Genomic DNA, 23,031 nt, shown 5'->3' with positions numbered 1-23,031 from the left:
TGGAAAATGTTTTTAACCTTATGAAAGTATTTTCCAAAAGTAACGAAGACCAGCTTATATAAGCTTTTATCTGACCTCTACTGTTTAAATAAAAAAACATGTTTTCAGGGAAATGTCTTGGAAGAAAAAAACAGATTTTCTCCTCTGTTTGATTCTTGTAAAACATTAGGTCACTGAGTTCACTTTTTGTATGTGTTTAAAATGGGTGAAAGTTTTTTCTTCTCAAACTATTATACACTGTTTAAAAAGCGTTTCTTTGACTTTCATAAAGTTAAAGCAATCTTTGTTTTAGAAACACAAGTACGGATGAAAATGTCAAAGAGACCATCAAAATTCATACCAGAGGAAATAGCATTAATCATTGTGAAAAGCCAAAGAACCTCTCTCAATAACAATAAAAACAAATGACTAAGAAATCTGTTGTTCCAATAACTGAGAGATGACTTGCTGTAAGAGAAATACACACAAACTTGCTTTTCACTTTAGCAGCTGCACCATCACATTTGAAATGCTGTTTATCATTCTGACGCTGACTCTGTGCCTCTTATGAACAGTCTTATTTTAATTCATGCATACTAACTAAATCTTTCTACTCCTAGGGCCAAATGGTCAGTCCTGGCCTTCACTTTTGTGTATGTACACAGAGTGATTTCCACGTGCAAAAAAAATAAATCTGTTTCATACCTACCTGAAGAAGTGAAATTGGGTGGACACGTAAAACTGGAGACTAGCTAGAAGCTGTCTGAAAAGGTGGCTCTTAAGTTTGTATTTTAAACGCTCTATTTATTGTGATTAATTCAATACTTTGGTACACTTAAAACAAAAGTAAAACAACAATTAATTGGTTTGATGGTCCCAAACAAAATTCTATACAAGTTTAAAAACAGAAATTTAATGCCTTTTTCACAGTGCTGTTTACTTGCCCTTGGATACTAAGGCTCCCCTTTGGGAGGGGAGAGGAGGACTGATGCAGATGGAAAATTAGCCAGGTTTACTGAGGGGAAAAAAAAGATACAACTAAAACAAACTCACAGATTTCTGAAAAAGTTTAACTATTATGATTTTTCTTGTCTCTTTTACAAGATTTGTGACTCCCTCACCAACATAGGACAAAGACAGAAATATCTAGCCACCTTAGGCCTGGTCTACACTTAAAAATTTTACCAGCATCTGCTCAGCATCACGCCACCTAAGTAGCTTTGTGAATCTAGGCCTATATTTTTATTTGTATTACTAAATCATTTTTCCAGCTTTATTTAAAACTAACAAAGTTTATAATTTGTTTTCCATTCAGTCAACTAACTTGGGTCTTTTAATTTTTTTTCCCCTGATGAAATATTGTCCTAATCATTTCAGTAAGCAATTGTGATATCAACAGCATGAAGTCAGCCTGATTGGTTAGAGCACATTCCTACAAAGTATAATCAGCTGAACTACATTTTACTATGTTTTAGAAAAGAGATTCCACGTTGACATATTAACTCATCTTTACAATCCTGAGATCTTACTATTTCCAATATGAGGTCTTAATTCTCCATTCCTTGCCTCAGGCACATTGTGATTTACCCAAGGTGAGGACTGCAGGGTCAGACTCACAAAGTAGGCCCTAACTGGCAACCCTTAGGGATATGCATGTCATTGAAACAAGTAGTGATTAAAATTACGCATCAAGTGTGTGCAGAACCAGATCCTGCTCTTGCATTTGGAGCAGCATTACAGACAACTCCAGAGTGTAATACATTGTTTTATTATTGAACTCTCAAATGTCATTTAGACAAAAAATTGTATTGCTACACTTTAATTATGATGAAGAAAAACAAACATGGTGCTATTTACAGACGAATAGATGTCTTGGCTTATTCTTTTCCTGCAGAATTCTTGGCGTTTTTTATCAGTGTGTACATAAATGAAAAGAAGAAAAGCAAGTTGTCATATTGTCCTTTGTAGCTCTCTTTTAAAACCTCCTGGTGATAATCCACAAGAAAATAATAAATGGCTTCAATTGTAGAAAGATACGTATCTGGCTTTCCTTTCTGGTGACGCCAAAAGCAAGTTTTTCTTGTTTTCAACTCAATTTGTAGTAACCCTGCCAAGAAAAAGGGGACAAATGTTAGGCATTGTGGCTTAACAAACAGAGCTCTAGACTGGGACTTGAGAGACTTGGGTTCTGTTACCGGCTCGGCCATTCGCCTGCTGGGTGACCTTGGGTAAGTATCTGTGCCTCAGTTTCCCCATTTATAAAGTGAGGGTAATGGTGAAAAGTGCTAGATAAGAGCTAGGTATTTATTATATATTTAGGCTTGGCAGAATTCAATTTTTTTTTATAATTTTTAATGGATAATATTGGTTTGTTTTTAAGCATTCTTTCAATTTTTATCAATTTAAATTTTTACAGTTCTAAAAAAGTATTTAAAACCCAGAATTTTAAGCATTTTTATTTATTTAAATTTTCACAATTACAGGAAATCATGTGCAGAGTCAGACAATTATTTACTGACAGCAGACATTAAGATTCAAAAAGTTAAAACTTTATAACAGTTAAACACAAATTGTCAACATCACACATGAAAATATACAAAGTAAATAGCCTTAAATCAAACTCTAGGTTCTCAAGCACCCTTTTTCTTACTCCGCTTATTTGTAAGTTTCAATTATTTTTAAGGATATGATTCAGTCATGGAGGTCCTGGATTCCGTGACTTTCTGGAACCTCCGTGACTTCTTCTGGGGCTGGGCTGGTGCAGCTGTCAACCCTGGGGCTGCCGGAGCAGTGGCCGCTGGAACAGCTGACTGATGGCCAGACCCGAGCCCGCCCGAGCAATGGCTGGGGTTGGGTCAGCCCATGCCACAGGAGCAGCGGCAGGACTGGAGCAGCTGCAATCCCCAGCAGCGCTCTGTTTGTCCCCACACCCTAGAGTATTTTTAGTAAAAGTCAGGGACAGATGAATTTTTGTTTCTTGCCCAGGACCTGTCCCTGACTTTATTGAAAATATCCATGAGAGAATCTTAACTTTAATTATCATCATCGATGGAAATTTTCCCCTAGGTTTGTGTGGGTACTGTGAAATCAGCATTTATCAATAAAAATCGAATCCTGCCAATCTTATATGTATCATCACAAAGATACACACAGTTGTCAGCTACTGAGGGGTTTGTTGTTGTTTTTGCTTTTTAATGTTGGCAATAATTCCCCCCATCCTCACCCAACTCAGAAAAGGTCAGTTTCATAAACATTTCTACTTGAGGCCCAGATCCTGCAATTTGATCTTCGTGATAGATCTTTTATCTACACAATACCATTGACTCCATGAGACTCCATATAGGCTTAAGGCCTGCCCACATAGATCAGGTTGCAGCAACCGGACCTTAAGCACCAATCCTGCAAAGAACTCAAGCCCATGCCTAACTTTATGACGGGGCTAAGGGCCTCAGAGGGGAAGGTATAGTTCCTCAGGGATTTGATTTTGAGATGTCTGGAATGGCTATAACAGATCACTTAGGAAAGAAAATTATTGAAGGCAGGGTATGCAACCATTTGGTGACAATAAATGTAAGTTTACTATCTGCTATTTTCCTTTTTTTTTATTTTATTGAAATTAATGTGTCTAGAGAAGTAGTAGTAGGCCTTAATATATATTCACATCATCTGTTTAAGCAGAGCTCATTCAGTGGAGCTGAAATCAGTGGAGTTTTCCTTAAAACCTAATGGCATGATATGGCCCATATTACATGAATATCTTATAATGTTAGTTATATTTACAAAATTGGATAAAAGTAAATAAATGATGCTGATTTCGATCATGCAATGATTCAAAAGCCACTGAAGGCCCTGATGCTGCAAGCTCTTCACTACTGAACCCTAAATAATCCTATTGAAGTGCAATCCCATATTAGCTAAAAAAACCCATTGAAGTCACGTCAACTACTCTGAAATTTCTTTAAAAATGCATTGGGATCAATCAGGTAAGCAAGTACTACAGTGTGTAATAAATGTTTGCAAGATCAGGCTCTGAACTATAAGTATCTTCTTAAATGTTGTTAACATTAAGATGCAAAATCTGTATCTTGAGATAGTTTAACATCAGTAATTACAACATGGTCTGAGAATTGCTTGGAAATTACAGACAGAGAAGTTTGGTCCATCTCCATATGGCCCTATTTCAGGAGCCCAAACTGGCCTGTAGCCCAGCACTTACAATTTTGTACTTTTTATATAGCTTCAAACTACATTTAACTGTTTCTGGAGCAATCACAAGGTGAGTCTTGCTATTTATTTCACAAATAAGAGCATGATTCCTTGAATATTAATAGAATTTCCTTTTCAAAGTACACTATGTCATAACAGGCATTAAACAGTGTGTAAACTGGTAATGAAAAAGGTGTCTAAACTGAGGATAATAAAAATGATACAGGCTAATCATTCCCTTTAATTTTTACACTAAAGGCAGTTTTCATAACACTGGTTTATTTCCTACATAAAGTTTCAATGACCTCTTTTAACAGAGGAGTACCCAATAAACCAAAAGAATGAAGGTGAAATTCTAGCTCAATTGAAGTCAATAGCAAAAATCCCAATGACTTCAGTAGAGTCAGGGTTTCACCTTACAAGTGGTGAACTAAAATTTAGGGAAGATTCCTCCAATACAAAGTTCCCACCGCTTAACATTTGGGGGCAGGGAAAGGGAAGTAAGATGTTAAATAACAGTCAGATCACTGACCCCAGTGAGAATACAGGCACAGGATCAATTAACTTCAACACAGAGTATTTAAGAGTTTCAGAACAAAAGATTTAGAAGAGGTTAAGTGTTACTGTTTACTGAGCATATTTCCATCATCTCTGTACTGTATCTATACAGCCAAAGGCAATATTTTATTACAAACACTAGTTGTTCTTATGAGTAACTTAGACTATCCAGGAAGTCAACATTTTGACTTTTTTCATGTTTAGTATCCACATATTTTGAGCTCAAATAATAAAATAAATGTTTGTGCCAATCTGGGATTTAGGCAGGATGGAAGTGTAGACATTTAGAAAACACAAGTATGGAGAATAAACAAATTTTGTCCATACAAAAGCTATTTTCTCTCACACGCACTTTATTTGGCTGACGGTCACCTTTCAGAGTTTCGTTCTTATGCTCCCATTCTTTTTCTATGTGCTTTTATCATCGCCACAAGCAACCATACTTCTTCACAATTACATCAAGACCTGCGATGATAGATACGAAAACCTGCACAAGCTCCCATTCTAATCTACTTTAATGACTGTATTGGGAATGAAGGCACATTTAGGCTTGAAAGAAGCCTGCTGTGAATGAGTCTGTTCCAAGGGTCGGCAACCTTCGGTTCGCCGTTCCCGGCCATTGGGAGCTGCGGGGGGACGTGCCTGCAGACGGTCAACGTAAACAAAATGTCTTGCGGCCCGCCAGCGGATTACCCTGATGGGCTGTGTGCCGAAGGTTGCCGACCCCGGTCTGTTCTAACCACATTTAACAGAATAAGCAAAAGTAGAACTGCACGTGTAAGAAATTGCAAAGTAATTATGTTTGTGACAAAAAAAACCAACCTAAAAAACTAGAAAAATACAGTTTTAAAGTAACACTAAGGTTGTAGTGTTGGGGAGGAGAGTTAACATGAAAATGAGAGACTAATATATATGTGTAAGAAGAGAGAAGTTATAAATAAGTTTGTACAACAAAGGGAAGTGCTGGAGGTGACTGTGATGAAATCATGCTGATGAACTTCCCACTTATGAATAACTGATCACCACTTGCTGCGTGTTTTGCCTTGATAAAGATTAGTGAGACTCGTCCACTGAGTATGTGACTTGAACATGCTTGACTCTAAGCACGTGCTGAAGGGTTCTGCTGAATCCCCATGTTGGATATAGAGTCATAGACTTTAAGGTCAGAAGGGACCATCATGATAGTCTAGTCTGACCTCCTACACAACGCAGGACACAGAATCTCACCCACCCACTCCTGTAATAAACCCCTAACCTATGTCTGAGCTACTGAAGTCCTCAAATCAAGGTTTAAGAACTTCAAGGTGCAGAGAATCCTCCAGCAAGTGACCCGTGCCCCACGCTGCAGAGGAAGGCAAAAAACTCCCAGGGCCTCTGCCAATCTGCCCTGGAGGAAAATTCCTTCCCAACCCCAAATATGGCCATCAGCTAAACCCTGAGCATGTGAGCAAGACTCACCAACCAGACACCCAGGAAAGAATTCTCTGTAGTAACTCAGATCCCATCCCCATCTAACATCCCATCACAGGCCATTGGGCATATTTACGGCTAATAATCAAAGATCAATTAATTGCCAAAATTAGGCTATTCCATCATACCATCCCCATCCATAAACTTATCAAGCTTAGTCTTGAAGCCAGATATGTCTTTTACCCCCACTGCTCCCCTTGGAAGGCTGTTCTAGAACTTCACTCCTCTGCTGGTTAGAAACCTTCATCTAATTTCAAGTCTAAACTTCCTGATGGCCAGTTTATATTTGTTCTTGTGTCCACATTGGTACTGAGCTTAAATAATTCCTCTCCCTCCCTGGTATTTATCCCTCCGATATATTTATAGAGAGCAATCATATCTCCCCCTCAGCCTTCTTTTGGTGAGGCTAAATAAGCCGAGCTCTTTGAGTCTCCTTTCATAAGACAGGTTTTCCATTCCTCGGATCATCCTAGTAGCCCTTCTCTGTACCTGTTCCAGTTTGAATTCATCCTTCTTAAACATGGGAGACCAGAACTGTACACAGTACTCCAGATGAGGTCTCACCAGTGCCTTGTATAACGGTACTAACACCTCCTTATCTCTACTGGAAATACTTCGCCTGATGCATCCCAAGACCGCATTAGCTTTTTTCACGGCCATATCACATTGGTGGCTCAGTCATCCTGTGATCAACCAATACACTGAGGCCCTTCTCCTCCATTGTTACTTCCAATTGATGCGTCTCCAGTTTATAACAAAAATTCTTGTTATTAATCCCTAAATGCATGACCTTGCACTTTTCACTATTAAATTTCATCCTATTACTATTACTCCAGTTTACAAGGTCATCCAGATCTTCCTGTATGATATCCCGGTCCTTCTCTGTAGTGGCAATACCTCCCAGCTTTGTATCTTCCGCAAACTTTATTAGCACACTCCCACTTTTTGTGCCAAGGTCAGTAATAAAAAGATTAAAGAAGATTGGTCCTAAAACCGATCCCTGAGGAACTCCACTAGTAACCTCCCTCCAGCCTGACAGTTCACCTTTCAGTATGACCCGTTGTAGTCTCCTCTTTAACCAGTTCCTTATCCACCTTTCAATTTTCATATTGATCCCCATCTTTTCCAATTTAACTAATAATTCCCCATGTGGAATCGTATCAAAAGCCTTACTGAAATTGAGGTAAATTAGATCCACTGCATTTCCTTTGTCTAAAAGATCTGTTACCTTCTCAAAGAAGGAGATCAGGTTGGTTTGGCACGATCTACCTTTTGTAAAACCATGTTGTATTTTGTCCCAATTACCATTGACCTCAATGTCCTTAACTACTTTCTCCTTCAAAATGTTTTCCAAGACCTTGCATAGTACAGATGTCAAACTAACAGGCCTATAGTTATCCGGATAGGAAAAATAGGAACTATGTTAGCAATTCTCTGGTCATCAGTACAACCCCTGAGTTTACAGATTCATTAAAAATTCTTGCTAATGGGCTTGCAACTTCATGTGCCAGTTCCTTTAATATTCTTGGATGAAGATTATCTGGGCCTGCCGATTTAGTCCCATTAAGCTGTTCAAGTTTGGCTTGTACCTCAGATGTGGTAATATCTATCTCCATATCCTCATTCCCATTTGTCATCCTGCCATTATCCCTAAGCTCCTCATTAGCCTTATTAAAGACTGAGGCAAAGTATTTGTTTAGATATTGGGCCATGCCTAGATTATCCTTAGCCTCCATTCCATCCTCAGTGTTTAGTGGTCCCACCTCTTCTTTCTTTGTTTTCTTCTTATTTATATGGCTATAGAACCTTTTACTATTGGTTTTAATTCCCTATGCAAGGTCCAACTCTACATGGCTTTTGGCCTTTCTCACTTTATCCCTACATGTTCTGACCTCCATAAGGTAGCTTTCCTTGCTGATCCCTCCCATCTTTCACTCATTGTAGGCTTTCTGATTTTTCTTAATCACCTCTCTGAGATGCTTGCTCATCCAGCTTGGTCTACAACTCCTGCCTATGAATTTTTTCCCCTTTCTAGGGATGTAGGCTCCTGATAGTTTCTGCAACTTTGACTTGAAGTAATTCCAGGCCTCCCCCGCCTTTAGATCCACAAGTTCTTCAGTCCAATCCACTTCCTTAACTAATTTCCTTAATTTTTTAAAGTTAGCCCTTTTTAAATAAAAAAAAAACCTAGTCAGAGATCTATTTTTGTTTATCCTTCCATTTAGTTTAAACTGAATTAGCTCATGATCGCTTGAACCAAGGTTGTCTCCTACAACCATTTCTTCTATGAGGTCTTCACTACTCACCAAAACCAAATCTAAAATGGCATCCCCTCTTGTTGGTTCAGCAACTACTCGGTGAAGGAATCCATCAGCTATCGCATCCAGGAAAATCTGAGCCCTATTACTAGCACTTGTCCTCCAGTCTATATCTGAGAAGTTAAAGTCTCCCATGATCACACAATTCCCATTAGTATTTACTTCATTAAAAAGGTCTCTATCCATATCAGATCCCAGTGGTCTATAGCACACCCCAAGCACTATCCCAGGGGAGGCTCTAGTAGCTTTCTTCCCCAATGTGATTTTTGCCCAGACAGACTCTTTCTTATCCATTCCATCACTTCTTATTTCTTTACAGTCTACCTCATCATTGATATACAATGCTACTCCACCACCTTTGCCTTTATTTCTGTCTTTCTTAAACAGCACATATCCTTCAATACCTGTACTCCAGTCATGACTACTATTCCACCATGTTTCTGTTATCTTTATAATATCTGGTTTCACTTCCTGCACCAGTAACTCTAGTGCCTCCATTTTGTTACATTGTACACCAATGCAAGGAGCCTAACATCTTAATTTTTGCTGTTTGGCTTCGCTCACATTCTTTACCCGATTAGGCACTGACATTCTACTGCCAGTATCACATATTAGACTGGTATCTACACTACCCTTCCTCCTTATGTCCATTCTCCTACCCACGGCTGTATCCTTTCTTACTTTGTTTTCTTCCCTCTCAATGTTAAAATCCGGCGTGGAGATTACCTGGACATCTCCCAAACACCTCCCCCAAATTTCTAGTTTAATGCTCTCTTAATCAGTTGTGCCAGCCTCCATCTTAGAAGTCTATTTCCCTCCCTACTCAGGTGAAGTCCATCCCGAGAGAACAGTCCTCTGTCCATGAATGCCTCCCAGTGGCCATACATCCCAAAGCCCTCCTTATAGCACCACTGCCTGAGCCATCTATTGATCATCATAATTTTGTCACACCTTTGTTGCCCTTCTCTAGGAACAGACAGAATCCCACTGAAGATCACCTGAGCCTCGGTTATTATTAATTATTATTGTGCAGGGGATTCAGAGCTCCACTAGTTTCAGCTCACTGGAATTTCCTTACAGTTCTTGAATTGGTTGCCCCTCATGTAGAAGTGGCAAGGGGTTCAGCCCCCTCTCTAAATCTGCAGATTCTCAATATCTCTGTGTATCTTGGGGAATTTAGCAAAAGCAAAGGGAAGCCACATATTGGTCCCTTGCCTCTGTGTTGCTAGGGCTCTCCTACCAACTGCTGTCCCTTGAATCACCCTTGGTGTCCAAATCATAAAGGAAAAAGATTTGTACATTACTGTAGGGGGAGTCTACAGGAATTTATGAAGTTGTTCCCCCATCTCCTGGGGATTATTTTTTTTTGGGGGGGGGGGGGGGGAAACAGGGGCAGGAAATCTTTGCAGACCTGCACCCTCCTCACAAAATGCCTCCAGAGCAGTGGTGGGCAACCTGCAGCCCATCAGAGTAATCCGCTGGCAGGCCACGAGACAGTGTTTACAGTGACCGTCCGCAGGCACGGCCACCTGCAGCTCCCAGTGGCCGCGGTTCGCCATTCCCGGCCAGTGGGAGCTGCGGGAAGCGGCACGAGCCACGGGGACGTGCTGGTTGCTGCTTCTCACAGCTCCCATTGGTCGTGCCTGTGGCCACTGGGAGCTGCAGGTGGCCGTGCCTGCGTGTGGCCCGCAGGTTGCCCACCACTGCTCCAGAGGATGGGATAAAGGGGCAATATGCCACAGAGACAGTTCCTTCCACTAGCCTCCATGTCCAGTTACAGGCTATCATTTACTTGCAAAAGTAGAAGGGAGCATAGATGCTTTAAAAACTGAAGCAGATGCATGGCATATATTTGCACAAGAGAATATGTAAACTAATAAAAGAAATTTGACTAAGGCCACAGAAAAAGTACCTAAGCAATCTTCTACTTTAACAGCCATACAAATGCTGCCAATATGCTGCATTACCTCCAGGAAAGTAATCATTAGTACTGAATGTAACAGTTCACTTTTCAGATCCAGTGATCATTGATTTCTAATGAAGTAATCTATCAATCCTAACCAAGCATTAGCAACTTTCAAATATTTCCTGTCTGTAATGCAATTGGGTTTGGTTTGGTTTTCTAAAGATATATTACACCACTTTCCTAATAAGATTTAGAAATACTTAATTTTGTCCAAGTCTCCTAGGTTGTCTATTTCCGAGGCTAATTGATGTCCCATATTGCTTTCACTTGTAAGTGCAATTAGCTAGATTTACTGAAATATATAAACGCAGGCTTACAAAACACAGACTTTATTTTACATTTTCTTGGCACACTTCATTAATGGTTCTCTCCAGTATTTTCTTTTAAGTGAACAAAATACTGTAACAACTTATTTTTTGGAAACAGAAGAATGACAGTGATTGTGTAACTCTGATGTGTGCTGTTGAGGCGCATACAGACAGATGTGAATGCCATCAATTTTCCTGTGAGAAAAATTATACAACCAACCCACAAAAGAACTTCTAACAAATCCATATTGTAGGAAGTGGGGGTGAAATTCATGCCTTTAAGGCAGTACACCTATTCAGCTAGTCTTATTTGAGGTATAGTGGGGGGAAGTGAGGGAGACATCAGTGGCGTGGACACAAAAGGAGTCTCTGCTAATAAAGGCATTTGGTTCCATGCTGGCTCTGCATAAAGTACAGTTCACTTTAGTCCTTTTAGTCATCTCTATGTAGCCACTAGATGAACTGGTAAGATGACATGGACTCAAATGCCAACAATATGGGGATCATACACAGCTCTACTTATCCCTCACCATGTACAACTGTACCACCACCACAACCAAGATGAAAGTTATCAAATCCGTCTGCCACTCTCTACATTAGCTTCCCATAGAATGTCAATTCAAATTCATGGTCTCAGTCCTTAATTTCAAGGTGCTGTTCCAGAATGAAAACTGTGGTCAACCACTCTACTCATCAGACACCATGGAATTTTCTATCACAACAGCAAAGCTCATCTGTGTAGGAGACATAGCTTTGTCAAGAACTACCCGAGACTATGGAAGGAACTCCCACAGGAACTAAGGACCAGAACAAATCTCACCACCTTCTGCTTCAAGTGCAGGCGCACTTCTTCGACTTACTTTCTCTAATATAAACACATAGTGTGTACATATTTAAAAAACCAAAACACTAACCTGCAGAGACAGCTCTGCTCCTAGAGAGAGGAGAAGAGAGAACGAACCACACATAACACATGTTAGTCACATCACTTAATGGACTACTGGAAGGCACTCAGGTACTTTGGTGACAACGACGGTATAAGATCCTGCCTAGACTTAGAATGGTGGTGTGGAGTAGAGAATTTGGGGTTATATAACCTGGGGAAGGGTCCACTGGGTCAACACTTAAGTAGATGAAATCCTTACATTATTATTATTTGTATTACTATAGTGCCTAGGAGCTCTAGTCATGGACCAGGAGCCCATGATGGTGATCACTGTACAAACAGAACAAGATCGTCTCTGCCCTAAGGGGCTTACAGTATAAGTATAACACAAGACACTGGACACAGACAGATGGGGGAGTTCAAGTAAACAACAAGATAGTATTGGTCAGCAAGCTAAGCAGTGATCTCTGCCCACCAGCAGCCTAACAGTTTGAGCTGTTTGTCGGCATCATGGAAAAGGAGAGTTTTGAAGATTAATTTGAAGATGGAAACGAGGTAAGTCTGTGGACGTTTCCCTCCCCTAAGCATGTGGGGCAGCATGGGAGAAAGTACAAAAGTGTTTATTTGAAAATTTAACAATTGGGTGATGGAGGCTGGCATCATGGGCCAACTGGAGGCAAGCATCGACAGCTCACTGGCAAATGAGAGGTGATAGGTAGGTGGGGATGAACTGTGAAGTGCCTGGAAAGTAAATACAAGCATCTTATGTTTGATGCAATAGAGAATGGGGACTCAGTGAAGAGATCCAAAGAGAGGGGTGATGTGGTCAAAGTGATGGGTTAGGAAAGTGATCTTTGCAGCAGTATTCTAAATGGACGTAAGTGTGGTAAGATTGCATTTGTCAAGGCCAGAGAAAAAAATGTTACAGTAATCAAGATGATAAGAGCTTGGAGGAGAGTTTTAGCTGTGTGGATGGATAAGAATGGTCATATCTTAGAGATGTTATGCCAAAAGATTCTGCGAGATTTAGGTTTAGCCTTGATTTGAGGACCCAGAGAAAGGTGCAAGTTAAATATGTGCATGCTGGTTATAGGCATGAGTAACAGACGGACTGGTGGTGTCCACAGTGATTAGAAGGCAGAAGCTACTATTCTGTCCCATAGGCTGAAATAGGTACAAGGAAGGGCTATGCTGCAGTCCGATGACTTGGCCCTGCGGAAGGAATGGGGGGGGGGGAGGGGGGAAGATTTTCTTTCCTTAGTCATGAGCAAGACACCCATATAAATTCCAAGTTCCTTAGCTGCATGTTGGTTTCCTGAATTTCATCCTTTGTGAACAAGATTTTTAAGTACCTTAAATTTAAATCAGTTCACATTTACATCATGCAATAAAGCAATACAACACTGTAGTGTACATCAATTTATTTGATAAACGGAATTTTTATGTTCAATATATTTTGTAATAGGATTTTTATTGGCTAATAAATTATGCTCATATGCAGTATTTTTTAAATGAGCTAACTGGGCAGCGAAGCAGCATTCATCTTCCATGCAGGAATTCTATATGCCCACTCCATAGGCTGGTAGAAATTAAGTTGAAAAATACATACTTGCTAATACACTTGCCAGCTAATACACAGAGTAGAAATGAAGGAAATGTGCCTTCCAACCTAAGGGCTTGCTCTTGCTCTCGTGAAGTCAGTTTTCAAACTGCCATTGATTTCAACGGGAGCAGGATTGAGCCCTACATAGCACAAGTATAAAACTGCCAAATTGTTGTTACACATTTTAATTCTCTGTGGAATGCTGAAATATGTCATCCTTCTAATCAATATAACACAATGAAGGCTGTGCAGAACTACAAGTACATTGTGCTAATTCATAATAAAAGCAGCAATACTTGTATTAGTTTTCCACTGATGACATTATCGATACTGTCAGGAAGAACCAGGTTCTGTGTGTAACACAACATGTTCAGATATTTGACAAAATGGAAAAAAAAAAAAAAAAACCAATTTTAAGTCATATAATTGAACCCCGATGTATGTTCAGATCTATTTTCATGTATGTATTTCGACCCTGCTCATCACTATGGTATCCAATCAGGTCTTTTGCATTTAGGAAAGAAATACGTATATTTCATTTAGCCACTTTACTGTAGCTGTAACATCCCCTTTTATTTATTTACTTATTTACCTTGAAGTCGCTCATCAGTGATTATTTTGTTGGTTTGATTCCAAGTACTGTCAATAAATATTACTTTCTTCAGTACAGTGTCTTCACTCCTGCTGTTTGATTTATATTCACTTAGGTTTCGATCTTCTTTTGTTTCTATTTTTGCTTTCTTGAGAAATGGCTCTGCTGAAGAATCATCATCATTGCCACAACTAACATTTTTCTCAACATTTTTTTCCAGATGGAGAATAATATCTTTTACCGAAATTGAGTTAGGACCAGGAAAAATAAGTGCAATCTAAAATGAAAACAAATACAGAGATCCGAGTGCCATTCTGATAGAAAATTATGTTAAAGTTTCAAGAACTTTTCTATTAAAAAAGAAACTACCTATTCCTTACAGCAATCCACACACACAAATAAAAAAAAATAAAAAAAAATCAAACCATTTAAATCCATACAAGATGAAAATGAATTTCTCTTTGAAAATGTATTTCAAATGCCCCAAAGGGTAAGCAGAGAGACAGGGGAAAAGAAAAACTAAATTAAGGCAAGGGATTTGTTTAAATTAGTTATTTGCAGGGGTTTCATTAAATATGTACAGGCTTGGAAGGATTAGCTTTTTAACAGTAAATGTCAGTAAACATCAATTTCACAATACATATCCAAACAGACTAAAAAAATATTTCCACCAACAATAACTTAAATATACAGATAGGAAAAGATAGAAAAATGCTGCTTGAGAACTTATTACAGGCTGTCATTAAATAATTATTGTCTGATGTACCCATAGTTTCCTGCAACTGAAAACGTAAAATCGATAAAAATCGACAAATTGCTTAAAACCCAAAATTTCATGCAACTGTGAAAAGGTAAATCACTAAAAATAAAATGTTTAACGATATCCATCAAAATTTAAAAAAAATTGAAATCTGCCAAGCCTACATGTATACTACTTCTATACATGTTAAACAACGTATCCTACCAAGCCAATATTTTCTGTGCAAGAAGGTACTATGCAGATGTTTACACTAATCTATTTCTCTATGCCAGCGTGCAATCTTATATTGTGAAGATGGCCAAATTCCATTTTTAATTATGGTCTATGGGCCAGAGTATAAACGTAGAACTACTTGTTACCCTCAATTAATTCATAAATTTTAAGGCCAGAGTGATGATTAGATCATCTAGTCTGACCTCTAATCTACAGCAGAACTCCCACAGATGTCAATGGTATATCACACAAAACAATATGGCCTATATGCAATAATTAAATCTCCTTATTACATTCAGCATCCTAATGGGAAATTATGACCATTTTTAGGATCAGCAGTATTTTTCTCCCCTCCCCCCCCGCCCCAAGTCTTTCCCATCCTCCTTCCTCTGTTTCTCTCCCTCTTCCCTGTTCTTTCCTTGACATTTCCTTCCCTGCAGCAAATACCAATTCCCACACCCATGAACTTCATTCACTCCCTTCCCTTCCCCATTTGTTAATGCTGACATTACAAATGTTAGGTTTCAGAATTCTCACTGCAGTGAAATTAATTGAGGACTGGGAGCTCATTTCTCACAGTCATTATTTCAGGCTCTGGGCTGACTCAAGAAGACAACATGCATCAATTACATTTGGAAGGTTTTCCCTGCACCAGGAAATACTAGAAACTTACTTTTTACAAAATAAAAGCTTAGATTCTGCAGAAGTTGAATATGCCAAGCAGGCCACATAACTCCATCAAGCAGGGCAATACAGCCAGTGGGGTTGGTGTTTGACACTTCTGCTCTATGCAGTAAGTAAAATACTCGCTACAAAGCACAATAAACCAAATCCTCTCTCTCCTCTGTAGGTGCAGAGGATTGTGGACACAACAGAATCAGTGTGTTTAGACTGCACGTGGAGGCAAATTTTCATGAGCCTGGCAGGATGTTCACATCCCTATGCACTGCAGAGATGTGCTCTGGGTGGGGTGGAATGAATTCATGAAGGAATAGTGGCAGAGTAGTTGGATCTGCACTCCCCCTGCAAGGGGAAGTGCAATATCAGCAGGAGTTGGGAGATGAAGGCACATGAACATTTCCCCAGCACACAGCCCTGTTATAGAATCTCTTACTTCATGTCTTTTTTCTTCATAGTCTGGAATGCAAGGATATGTATAAATAGTAACATCTTCAGGTGCTAGGAGTTTAGCATGTACAGCAGTGCTTTTGCCATCAGTTTCATTTGGGTGTTTAATTATGTCAATCTTCAAAGGAAGCTACAACAAAAAATGGCAGACATATAAACAAATTTGGCCATATGTCTAGGAAATCCCCAGACAGAAACTTTTTAAAATATATAGTAAATTCATATAAAGTTTCCTAAAAATGTTTTGATTTAAATATTAAGAATATGAAAGTTCCTAATTTCAACTAAACTGTTTAATGCAAAATAGGGAAAGAAAACAATCAGAGTAAAATACACAGGAAATAGCACTCACTGCTTTTAATAATAAGCAATTTAGCTATTATGTGTACACACTTGACACTCTAATGTTGCTAAAGTGAAGGCTCTATTTAGATATTTTTGTTATCAATTTTAATTTTCAGTCATTAATAAGACGAAAGAAGTTATGCATTTAAATTTAGAAGCCTTATGCTCCCAATCCTGAACACCTATTTGTATTAGGTATTCAACCCATTTAAATTAATACAAAACTCTTTGATTTCAAGGAGAACAGGGTCAAGCACAATGGGTAAAATTTTCAGAAGCACCTAACTGACTTATGAGACAAAGTCCAATTTTCAATAGGCCTTTGGCACTTAAGAGCCAAAGTGACTTTTGTAAATGGGACCTTCGCACTTCTGAAAGCTTTATTCACTATCTCAGCTGGAAAACAATATATTTTAAGAAAATAGTTAACTGACTTAGTTATACAACTATGAGCAGTTCTTTATTTTTTTTTTTTAGTTCACATTTTGGGTCATATTCAGCCCTGGTTTAAATGGATGCAGCGCCATAGCATTTGTTTATATAACCTCCCCACTATAGACTCAGATTCCTAGGCCAGAAGTGGCCATTGTGATTGTCTAGTCTGACCTCCTGTATAACACAAGCCATAGAACTTCCCCAAAATAATTGCTAGAGTGTATCTTTTAGCAAACAATCTCATCTTGATTTCAAAATGCTTATGCCACTGGCACTTACAATTTGGAGAACCCTGGTGAGAATGGTTTAAGAAAGAGTTTAAAGAATTAGCCCTAACCTGAATTGCTCAATTTCATAACTTTACACATGAGGAGTCCCATTGACTTCAATGGGACTCCTTGTATATGTAAAGTTGAGCGTATGCATAAATGTTTGCAGAACTGAAACCTTAACTATCAGTTTTCTTACATCTGGTTCCTTAAACCAGACTGCTAAACCTCCTTTATCATAATTTATTCATCTATCATGACCACTGTGTTAAAGCTAACCTAGAAAAAGCAAACATTGGCAATGTATTCACACACACCCCACCCACTAACAGATAATAGGCACAATAAACATGTTATGTTTCACTAACCTTCACAACTGGAATTTCTTTGGTAGGCACAGTTTCAACTGGAACATAACATGAATAACAATAAAACATCCTTGAACTACCACATCTTGGGCACTTTGATCTCCCACTCTTTTGGGCCTTTTCAAGAACTTCCCAGGATGCTAACTGTAAATTCTGAAGTGGGTTATCTTGAAGTGATGAAGTAGTCTGTTGTTGTGAATTTTTCAAACATTCAAAATTTCTTTTTAATTTCTGATGGCTTTCTTGGTTCAAAAATGTAGATGAATTTAAAGACATCTTTACTTTAAACAGACCATATGCTGTATCTGCTAAAGAAAAATACATTGTATCTGATGTACTAAAAATAGACTAATTTCTAAAAAAGTAATCATCATATGGTCATCCTATTGAACTAACACATACTTGTTATTACTTATCACAGCAGAAATCGACTAGATCAGATCAAATTAATACCAAAGAGGGTTTTTTTGTTTGTTTGTTTTTTAAAACACCCTGAGGCTCCTATCAGGAGCCAGACTCCTCTGTGCTAGGTGCTATACAAACAGATTAAAAGGTGGTCCTTGACTTAAAGAGCTCGAAGACTCGGGCCTTGACCCTGCAAACATGCACAGTTTTACTCAGATGAGTTGTCTCACTCACTTTACTCATGTGAGTAAAGTTACAAACATGCAGATTTGTAAATTCAAGCTGTAAACTTTCCAATTTTGCAAACACTTTGGCCACAAACCTGCTAACTGACTTCAGTATGTGCTTAACTTTACTTACATGAGTAGTCCCATTAATTTGCAGTAGGAGTAAGTGTTTGCAGGGCCGGCTCCTGGGTTTTGGCCGCCCCAAGCAGCCAAAAAAAAAAAAAAAAAAAGCCGCGATCGCAATCTGCGGCGGCAATTCGGCGGGAGGTCCTTCGCTCCGAGCTGGAGTGAGGAACCGTCTGCCGAATTGCCGCCGAATAGCTGGACGTGCCGCCCCTCTCCGGAGCAGCTGCCCCAAGCACCTGCTTGCCAGACTGGAGCCGGCCCTGAGTGTTTGCAAAGATAAGTATACAGGTTTAGGTCCCAACCCCGCAATTGTTGGAACAGATCCCTGTGCCTACACAAAGCCCCACTGATATGCATAGGATTCTGAAAGGGCACAGTGGTTTTCCAGCATGCAATAAGGTGCAGGTTTGGAGTCATCAACAAAAATGTTAGGCCAAAATTTTCAAACTTGAATGCCTAAAGTTGAGCTCCTAAATTAAAAATCAGCCACTTGTTTACTTTAAATAACTTTAGTCATCCAAAGTCTCAACATTTTCACATTAGCTTCTGTAAATGTGTTGGGGTTTTTTCTGTTGGTAGCTTGAAAAAAAGAAAAAAAAAAAAAAAGATATATTTGTCTCCAAGCAGTGATAAAGATATTAATTAAAGCATTTTTTGGTTAAACTTAACAGTTCTGTTTTAAGTAGAGGAACAAAATATTAGTGCAAGAACTGTAGACTTGACATCTCGGATGAACAAACAACATAGAATACTGGAGCCCCTTACACCACATAAAAGGGCTGGCACAAAAGGGCCCTAAAAGCCCGGTATTCAACTGGGAGAGAATTCCCCCAGGGCAGGCACAGCCTAATACACTGGGTTCTTAGGTGTAGTAAGTGACATGCCAGGAGTTGCACCACACAACGCTGTGATATTTAGGGTAGCCTAGACCAGTGGTTCTCAAAGCCGGTCCGCCGCTTGTTCAGGGAAAGCCCCTGGCGGGCCGGGCAGGTTTGTTTATCTGCCGCGTCCACAGGTTCGGCCAATCGCAGCCCCCACTGGCCACGGTTCGCTGCTCCAGGCCAATGGGGGCTGCTGGAAGCGGTGCGGGCCGAGGGATGTGCTGGCGGCCCTTCCCGCAGCCCCCATTGGCCTGGAGCGGCGAACCACGGCCAGTGGAAGCCGCAATCGGCCGAACCTGCGGATGCAGCAGGTAAACAAACCGGCCCGGCCCACCAGGGGCTTTCCCTGAACAAGTGGCGGACTGGCTTTGAGAACCACTGGCCTAGACAGACTTCCAGAACTATTTAAGTTATGCCAGGGGCTTCTCCAGCTCTCTGGAACAATCCAAGAACAAGAGGCTGCAGAGTTCGCTTATAGTCACCTAGTCTCTTCTCCCAACCCCCACTGTGCTTTCTGTGCTGCGCCTCCTAGTTTCTTATGATACACTTACGATGTGATGCAACACAATAGATTAAAAAAAAATGCAAGACAACATGATGCAAAATAAACAAAACTGTGTGATACTTCTCTCCAATGTAAATTTAGAATACACCCCAGGGAAAGAGTCACCATTTTCTGCTAAAATGAAACACCCATACAGGTCACGAAAAAAAAGCCAAATTCTGAGGCTTTAAAGGAAATTAACATCGCTCCCTGCCACACACACCCTTTTTACAGTCCAAGTTTGCGCTGAACTGAATCTTGAAAAGCATCAGGGGGAAGAGGGTGGAGGGAGAATGAAATTGCCCTTGTGACAGTTGTCAAGCCTGGACTAAGGCCGCTAACCATACAGAGTCTTCAAGGAGAAAAGAGACCACGAGGCCCTTTGATTTGATATGCCTTACCAGCCTGCAAACTGATTCTCTTCAATATAATGCCTTATGGCAGTGTGGTGTTCAATTATGAAGCCCCAAAGCATTTTCATCATTGACGCTGACAGGAGAAATGCTGCTGTTAGTGGAAAAGGAAAACCTCTGTGGTCTCAGAATAATAGCTACACAAAAACTTAACTGAAAAACATACATATAATATATTTTTGCAAGCACAACAGCAATACAGTTTTCACATCCTGTAAGATTGAGAGCTTGATTCAGACAGCAAATCAGTCATAATGATTCCTTCTGCAGAGTAACCTCCTACCACAGCAGAGAAGTCTCGCTTATGTGGAGAGAGACTACCTCATCTGGATGAATTTTAAGGCATTTTAATATCTCTCACTCACAAAGGAGAATTGCTCTGTAGGTTTCAGTGAAACACTGAAAACCATATTGGTCATTTTCAAAGTCACCCTCAATCAAGCTGTTCCAAAGTGACAGCCCTACTCACTAAATTCTGCCCTGGGTCCTGGGAATAGTGCACTGTTAGGACTCAATCCTGCAAAGTGGTGAGTCCCTCCTCAAAAATGCTGTGAATTCCCTCAACGTCTATTGAAACCAAATGTACATGAACAGGCCCTTTAGAAGCAACAACAAGGATTAGAGCACCATAAAAAAGGCAATAGGAAATACAAATGAAATGTTAAAAAGTATTGATGCCTTTGTGGTTTCGATTTAAACAGAAGGGTCTTTAAGTCAGGGGTACTGGAAAATAATAAAAATTCTCTTGCCAAACATTATTAGACACCATAAAAACACACACTTTCTATTCACTATCTTCTCCTACTACCATTTTTAACAAGATAAGAGAGCTATTGCAAACACTATTTTGGGAGGAAAGCATGGTCCTTCACAGAAGCATGATTGCCCTGAGAATCTTAGGAGCGTGCCTTCATGAACATCAGACGAGATTCGATTGCTCCCAAGCCTAGACATGATGGTCCTAAAGGCTCCACTGCAAACACTGAAATGATGGGGCAATGCACTGCACACCTGTATGGGCTGCTCTGTACAAGGGGCCCATCCAGTCATTGAAACTAGCATCTCCTCCTTGCCCATCCTACTCTGAGGAAGGGCTCCTTGTGAACAAAATCGGGCAGCTCTCTCATCCCCATAAAAGCCTCCTCTACACACATCTAAATGGAGCAAAATCCCTCTCCTCGCTACTCCCTTACAGTCCTCCCCGTGGACATCAAAACAGAGTAACACTCTCCCCCCCCCTTCAAAATGGGGTAACTGCCCACACGGGGAGCCGGAAAACATCAAAATGGGGCATCATCTGCCCACAGGACCCTCCCTGCAAACATCAGAGTGAGGGCAAGCAACGCCCTCCGCATGCCCTGTACAAGCACCAGCCCGCCCCTTTAATCCCTGCTCGAGTGGCGGGCGAGGAGGCGCTGCAGGTGCCCAGGCCCGGCCCCCACGGAGGGCAGACGTTTACCTGGAGGAACCCAGCCCCACCCTCCCCCCGCGTGTCTGGATAATCACAAGAGACCCCTCCTCAGCCACTCGCTCAGTTCCAGCCCTAAAGAAACGCCTGCTGCTCCGAGTCCTACCTGGCGCACGGCAGCGCTCCCAGCTCTGGGCCTGGGTCCGGATTCCGGAACCGGAACCAAAGGACCCGGCCTCGGCCTGCCGGGGTGCGGGACACCGGAAGAACGCACCCGGGGGAGCGCTTTTTAGGAGACGCTTAGTTGCTAGGGGGCCTTAGTAACGGTACACAGCAGCGAGAGCTGCTGCTGCTGCTGCTCGCAGCTGGGGCAGGTACTGAGGATGCGCGGCACCGTGCGGGATTCCTGGGGGTAAGGGCAGGGGAAAGGAGGGGTCCCTCTCCCTTAATCTTCTGTCTCTCGGCCCCACACAGACCGGGATTTGGGGTTTCATACAAGCCTTGGTTTGAACTGAAGGAAGAAGCGGGAGGAGTCGGGTTCGTCCCGTCCCCATTTCTGGGGATCCCTAGTAGGACAGTCCTGCACCCCGTCTCACAAGTGGTCCTGGGTCCACGCAGAGGGTGCAAGGGGGTCTTGGTCAGGGCCGGTGCTACCATTAAGGCAAACTAGGCAGTTGCCTAGGGTGCCAAGTTTTGGGGGTGCCAAAAAGCAGTGCCCCCAATTTTTTTTACAGCATTCCTACGCCCCCTCCCTGCGTGCACAGTTGCCGCTCCACTTCTCTTGCCTCCCAGGCTTGTAGCGCCAATCAGCTGTTTGGCGCCACAAGCCTGGAAGGGGAGGAGAATTAGAGCGGGGGCGGCGTGCTCGGGGAGGAGGCAGAGCAGAGGTGAGCTGGGGTGGGGAGCTGCTGCACGGCTCCCCAGGCCGGGAGGGTGGGAAGCTGCCGCGGGGGTGCCTCAGGGTGGAGGGGAGGCAGGGAGCTGCCGCAGGGCTGGGGGGCGGGGGCGCAAGGTGGAAGTTTCTCCTAGGGCTCGAAACTTCCTTGCACCGGCCCTGGTCTTGGTTGTTCACAGCATGGCTTGTCTCCAGGGGGATATTTCCCCCATTGTGTCTCATGGTTAACGAGGAAGGAAAAGTCGTTGAAACAGTTACTCAAGAGTACTGATGCGAAGCATGAAAATAGGAAAATAATCAACATATTGTAGGTTTTATTACAAAAAATAGTGTAGTGCTACTGAAAGCTTAGTATGTTTCTCCGATAGCCCCAAAAGAGCATATTAAACTGGTACAATAAATATTTATCGTATGTACTTGTTTGGTGTCACACAGATAGGGGGTCGAGGGTAAATAACATATAAAAAGACATTTGAAAAAATAAATAAAATCCCTCAGATACATTTTACATTCCTACAATATAAGATTTGACCCAAGCCACATGAAAGTGCTCTGTACATTTTAAATACCAGTAAACATTTTCTCCATCATTGTTGTTTACCACCTTTTTTCACTATGTTCAGCAGTCTTTTTGGGGGTGGTGCAAGATTCAGTGGTGGTAACATTAGAGTTTGCTGCATTCACTGAAAATCAGGAGCTGGCTGTTTATAAGAAAAAGAAAGCTCTGC

The 23,031-nt window shown here is 41.0% G+C and overlaps 1 protein-coding gene across 5 annotated transcripts; it reads right to left on the bottom strand.

Annotated features, from left to right (window-relative positions):
- Positions 1–1,731: 1,731 nt before the first annotated feature.
- On the bottom strand, positions 1,732–21,650 carry DTWD1 (DTW domain containing 1). 5 transcript variants are annotated; one of them, XM_065411855.1, is made up of 6 exons: positions 21,575–21,646; positions 18,661–18,741; positions 17,405–17,712; positions 15,974–16,117; positions 13,887–14,163; positions 1,732–2,086 (listed from the first exon to the last, which is right to left on the bottom strand). In XM_065411855.1, the coding sequence occupies exons 3-6, from the start codon at positions 17,678–17,680 to the stop codon at positions 1,857–1,859; spliced, it is 927 nt and encodes a 308-aa protein (XP_065267927.1). In that variant the 5' UTR covers positions 17,681–17,712; positions 18,661–18,741; positions 21,575–21,646; the 3' UTR covers positions 1,732–1,856. The 5 variants fall into 5 exon arrangements, with proteins under 5 accessions (XP_065267927.1, XP_065267925.1, XP_065267924.1 ...); XM_065411853.1 differs by having other exon boundaries at positions 17,405–17,709; XM_065411852.1 differs by lacking the exon at positions 18,661–18,741 and having other exon boundaries at positions 17,405–17,709; positions 21,575–21,650.
- Positions 21,651–23,031: the final 1,381 nt, after the last annotated feature.

The sequence above is a fragment of the Emys orbicularis genome, chromosome 10 (genome assembly GCF_028017835.1).
Source record: "Emys orbicularis isolate rEmyOrb1 chromosome 10, rEmyOrb1.hap1, whole genome shotgun sequence".
In the NCBI taxonomy this organism is placed as follows: domain Eukaryota; kingdom Metazoa; phylum Chordata; order Testudines; family Emydidae; genus Emys; species Emys orbicularis.
Note: the sequence above shows the minus strand (reverse complement) of the source record. Positions and strands in the feature narration are given on the sequence as shown.

Coding starts and splice junctions, on each gene's coding strand:
- DTWD1 (XM_065411852.1), bottom strand. CDS start 17,680: ATGTCTTTAAATTCATCTACATTTTTGAACCAAGAAAGCCATCAGAAA. Junction 16,118..17,404: donor AAGAAATTCCAGTTGTGAAG/GTTAGTGAAACA, acceptor TTTTTGTTGTAG/CTTCCTTTGAAGATTGACAT. Junction 2,087..13,886: donor CACTGATGAGCGACTTCAAG/GTAAATAAGTAA, acceptor TTTTCTTGGCAG/GGTTACTACAAATTGAGTTG.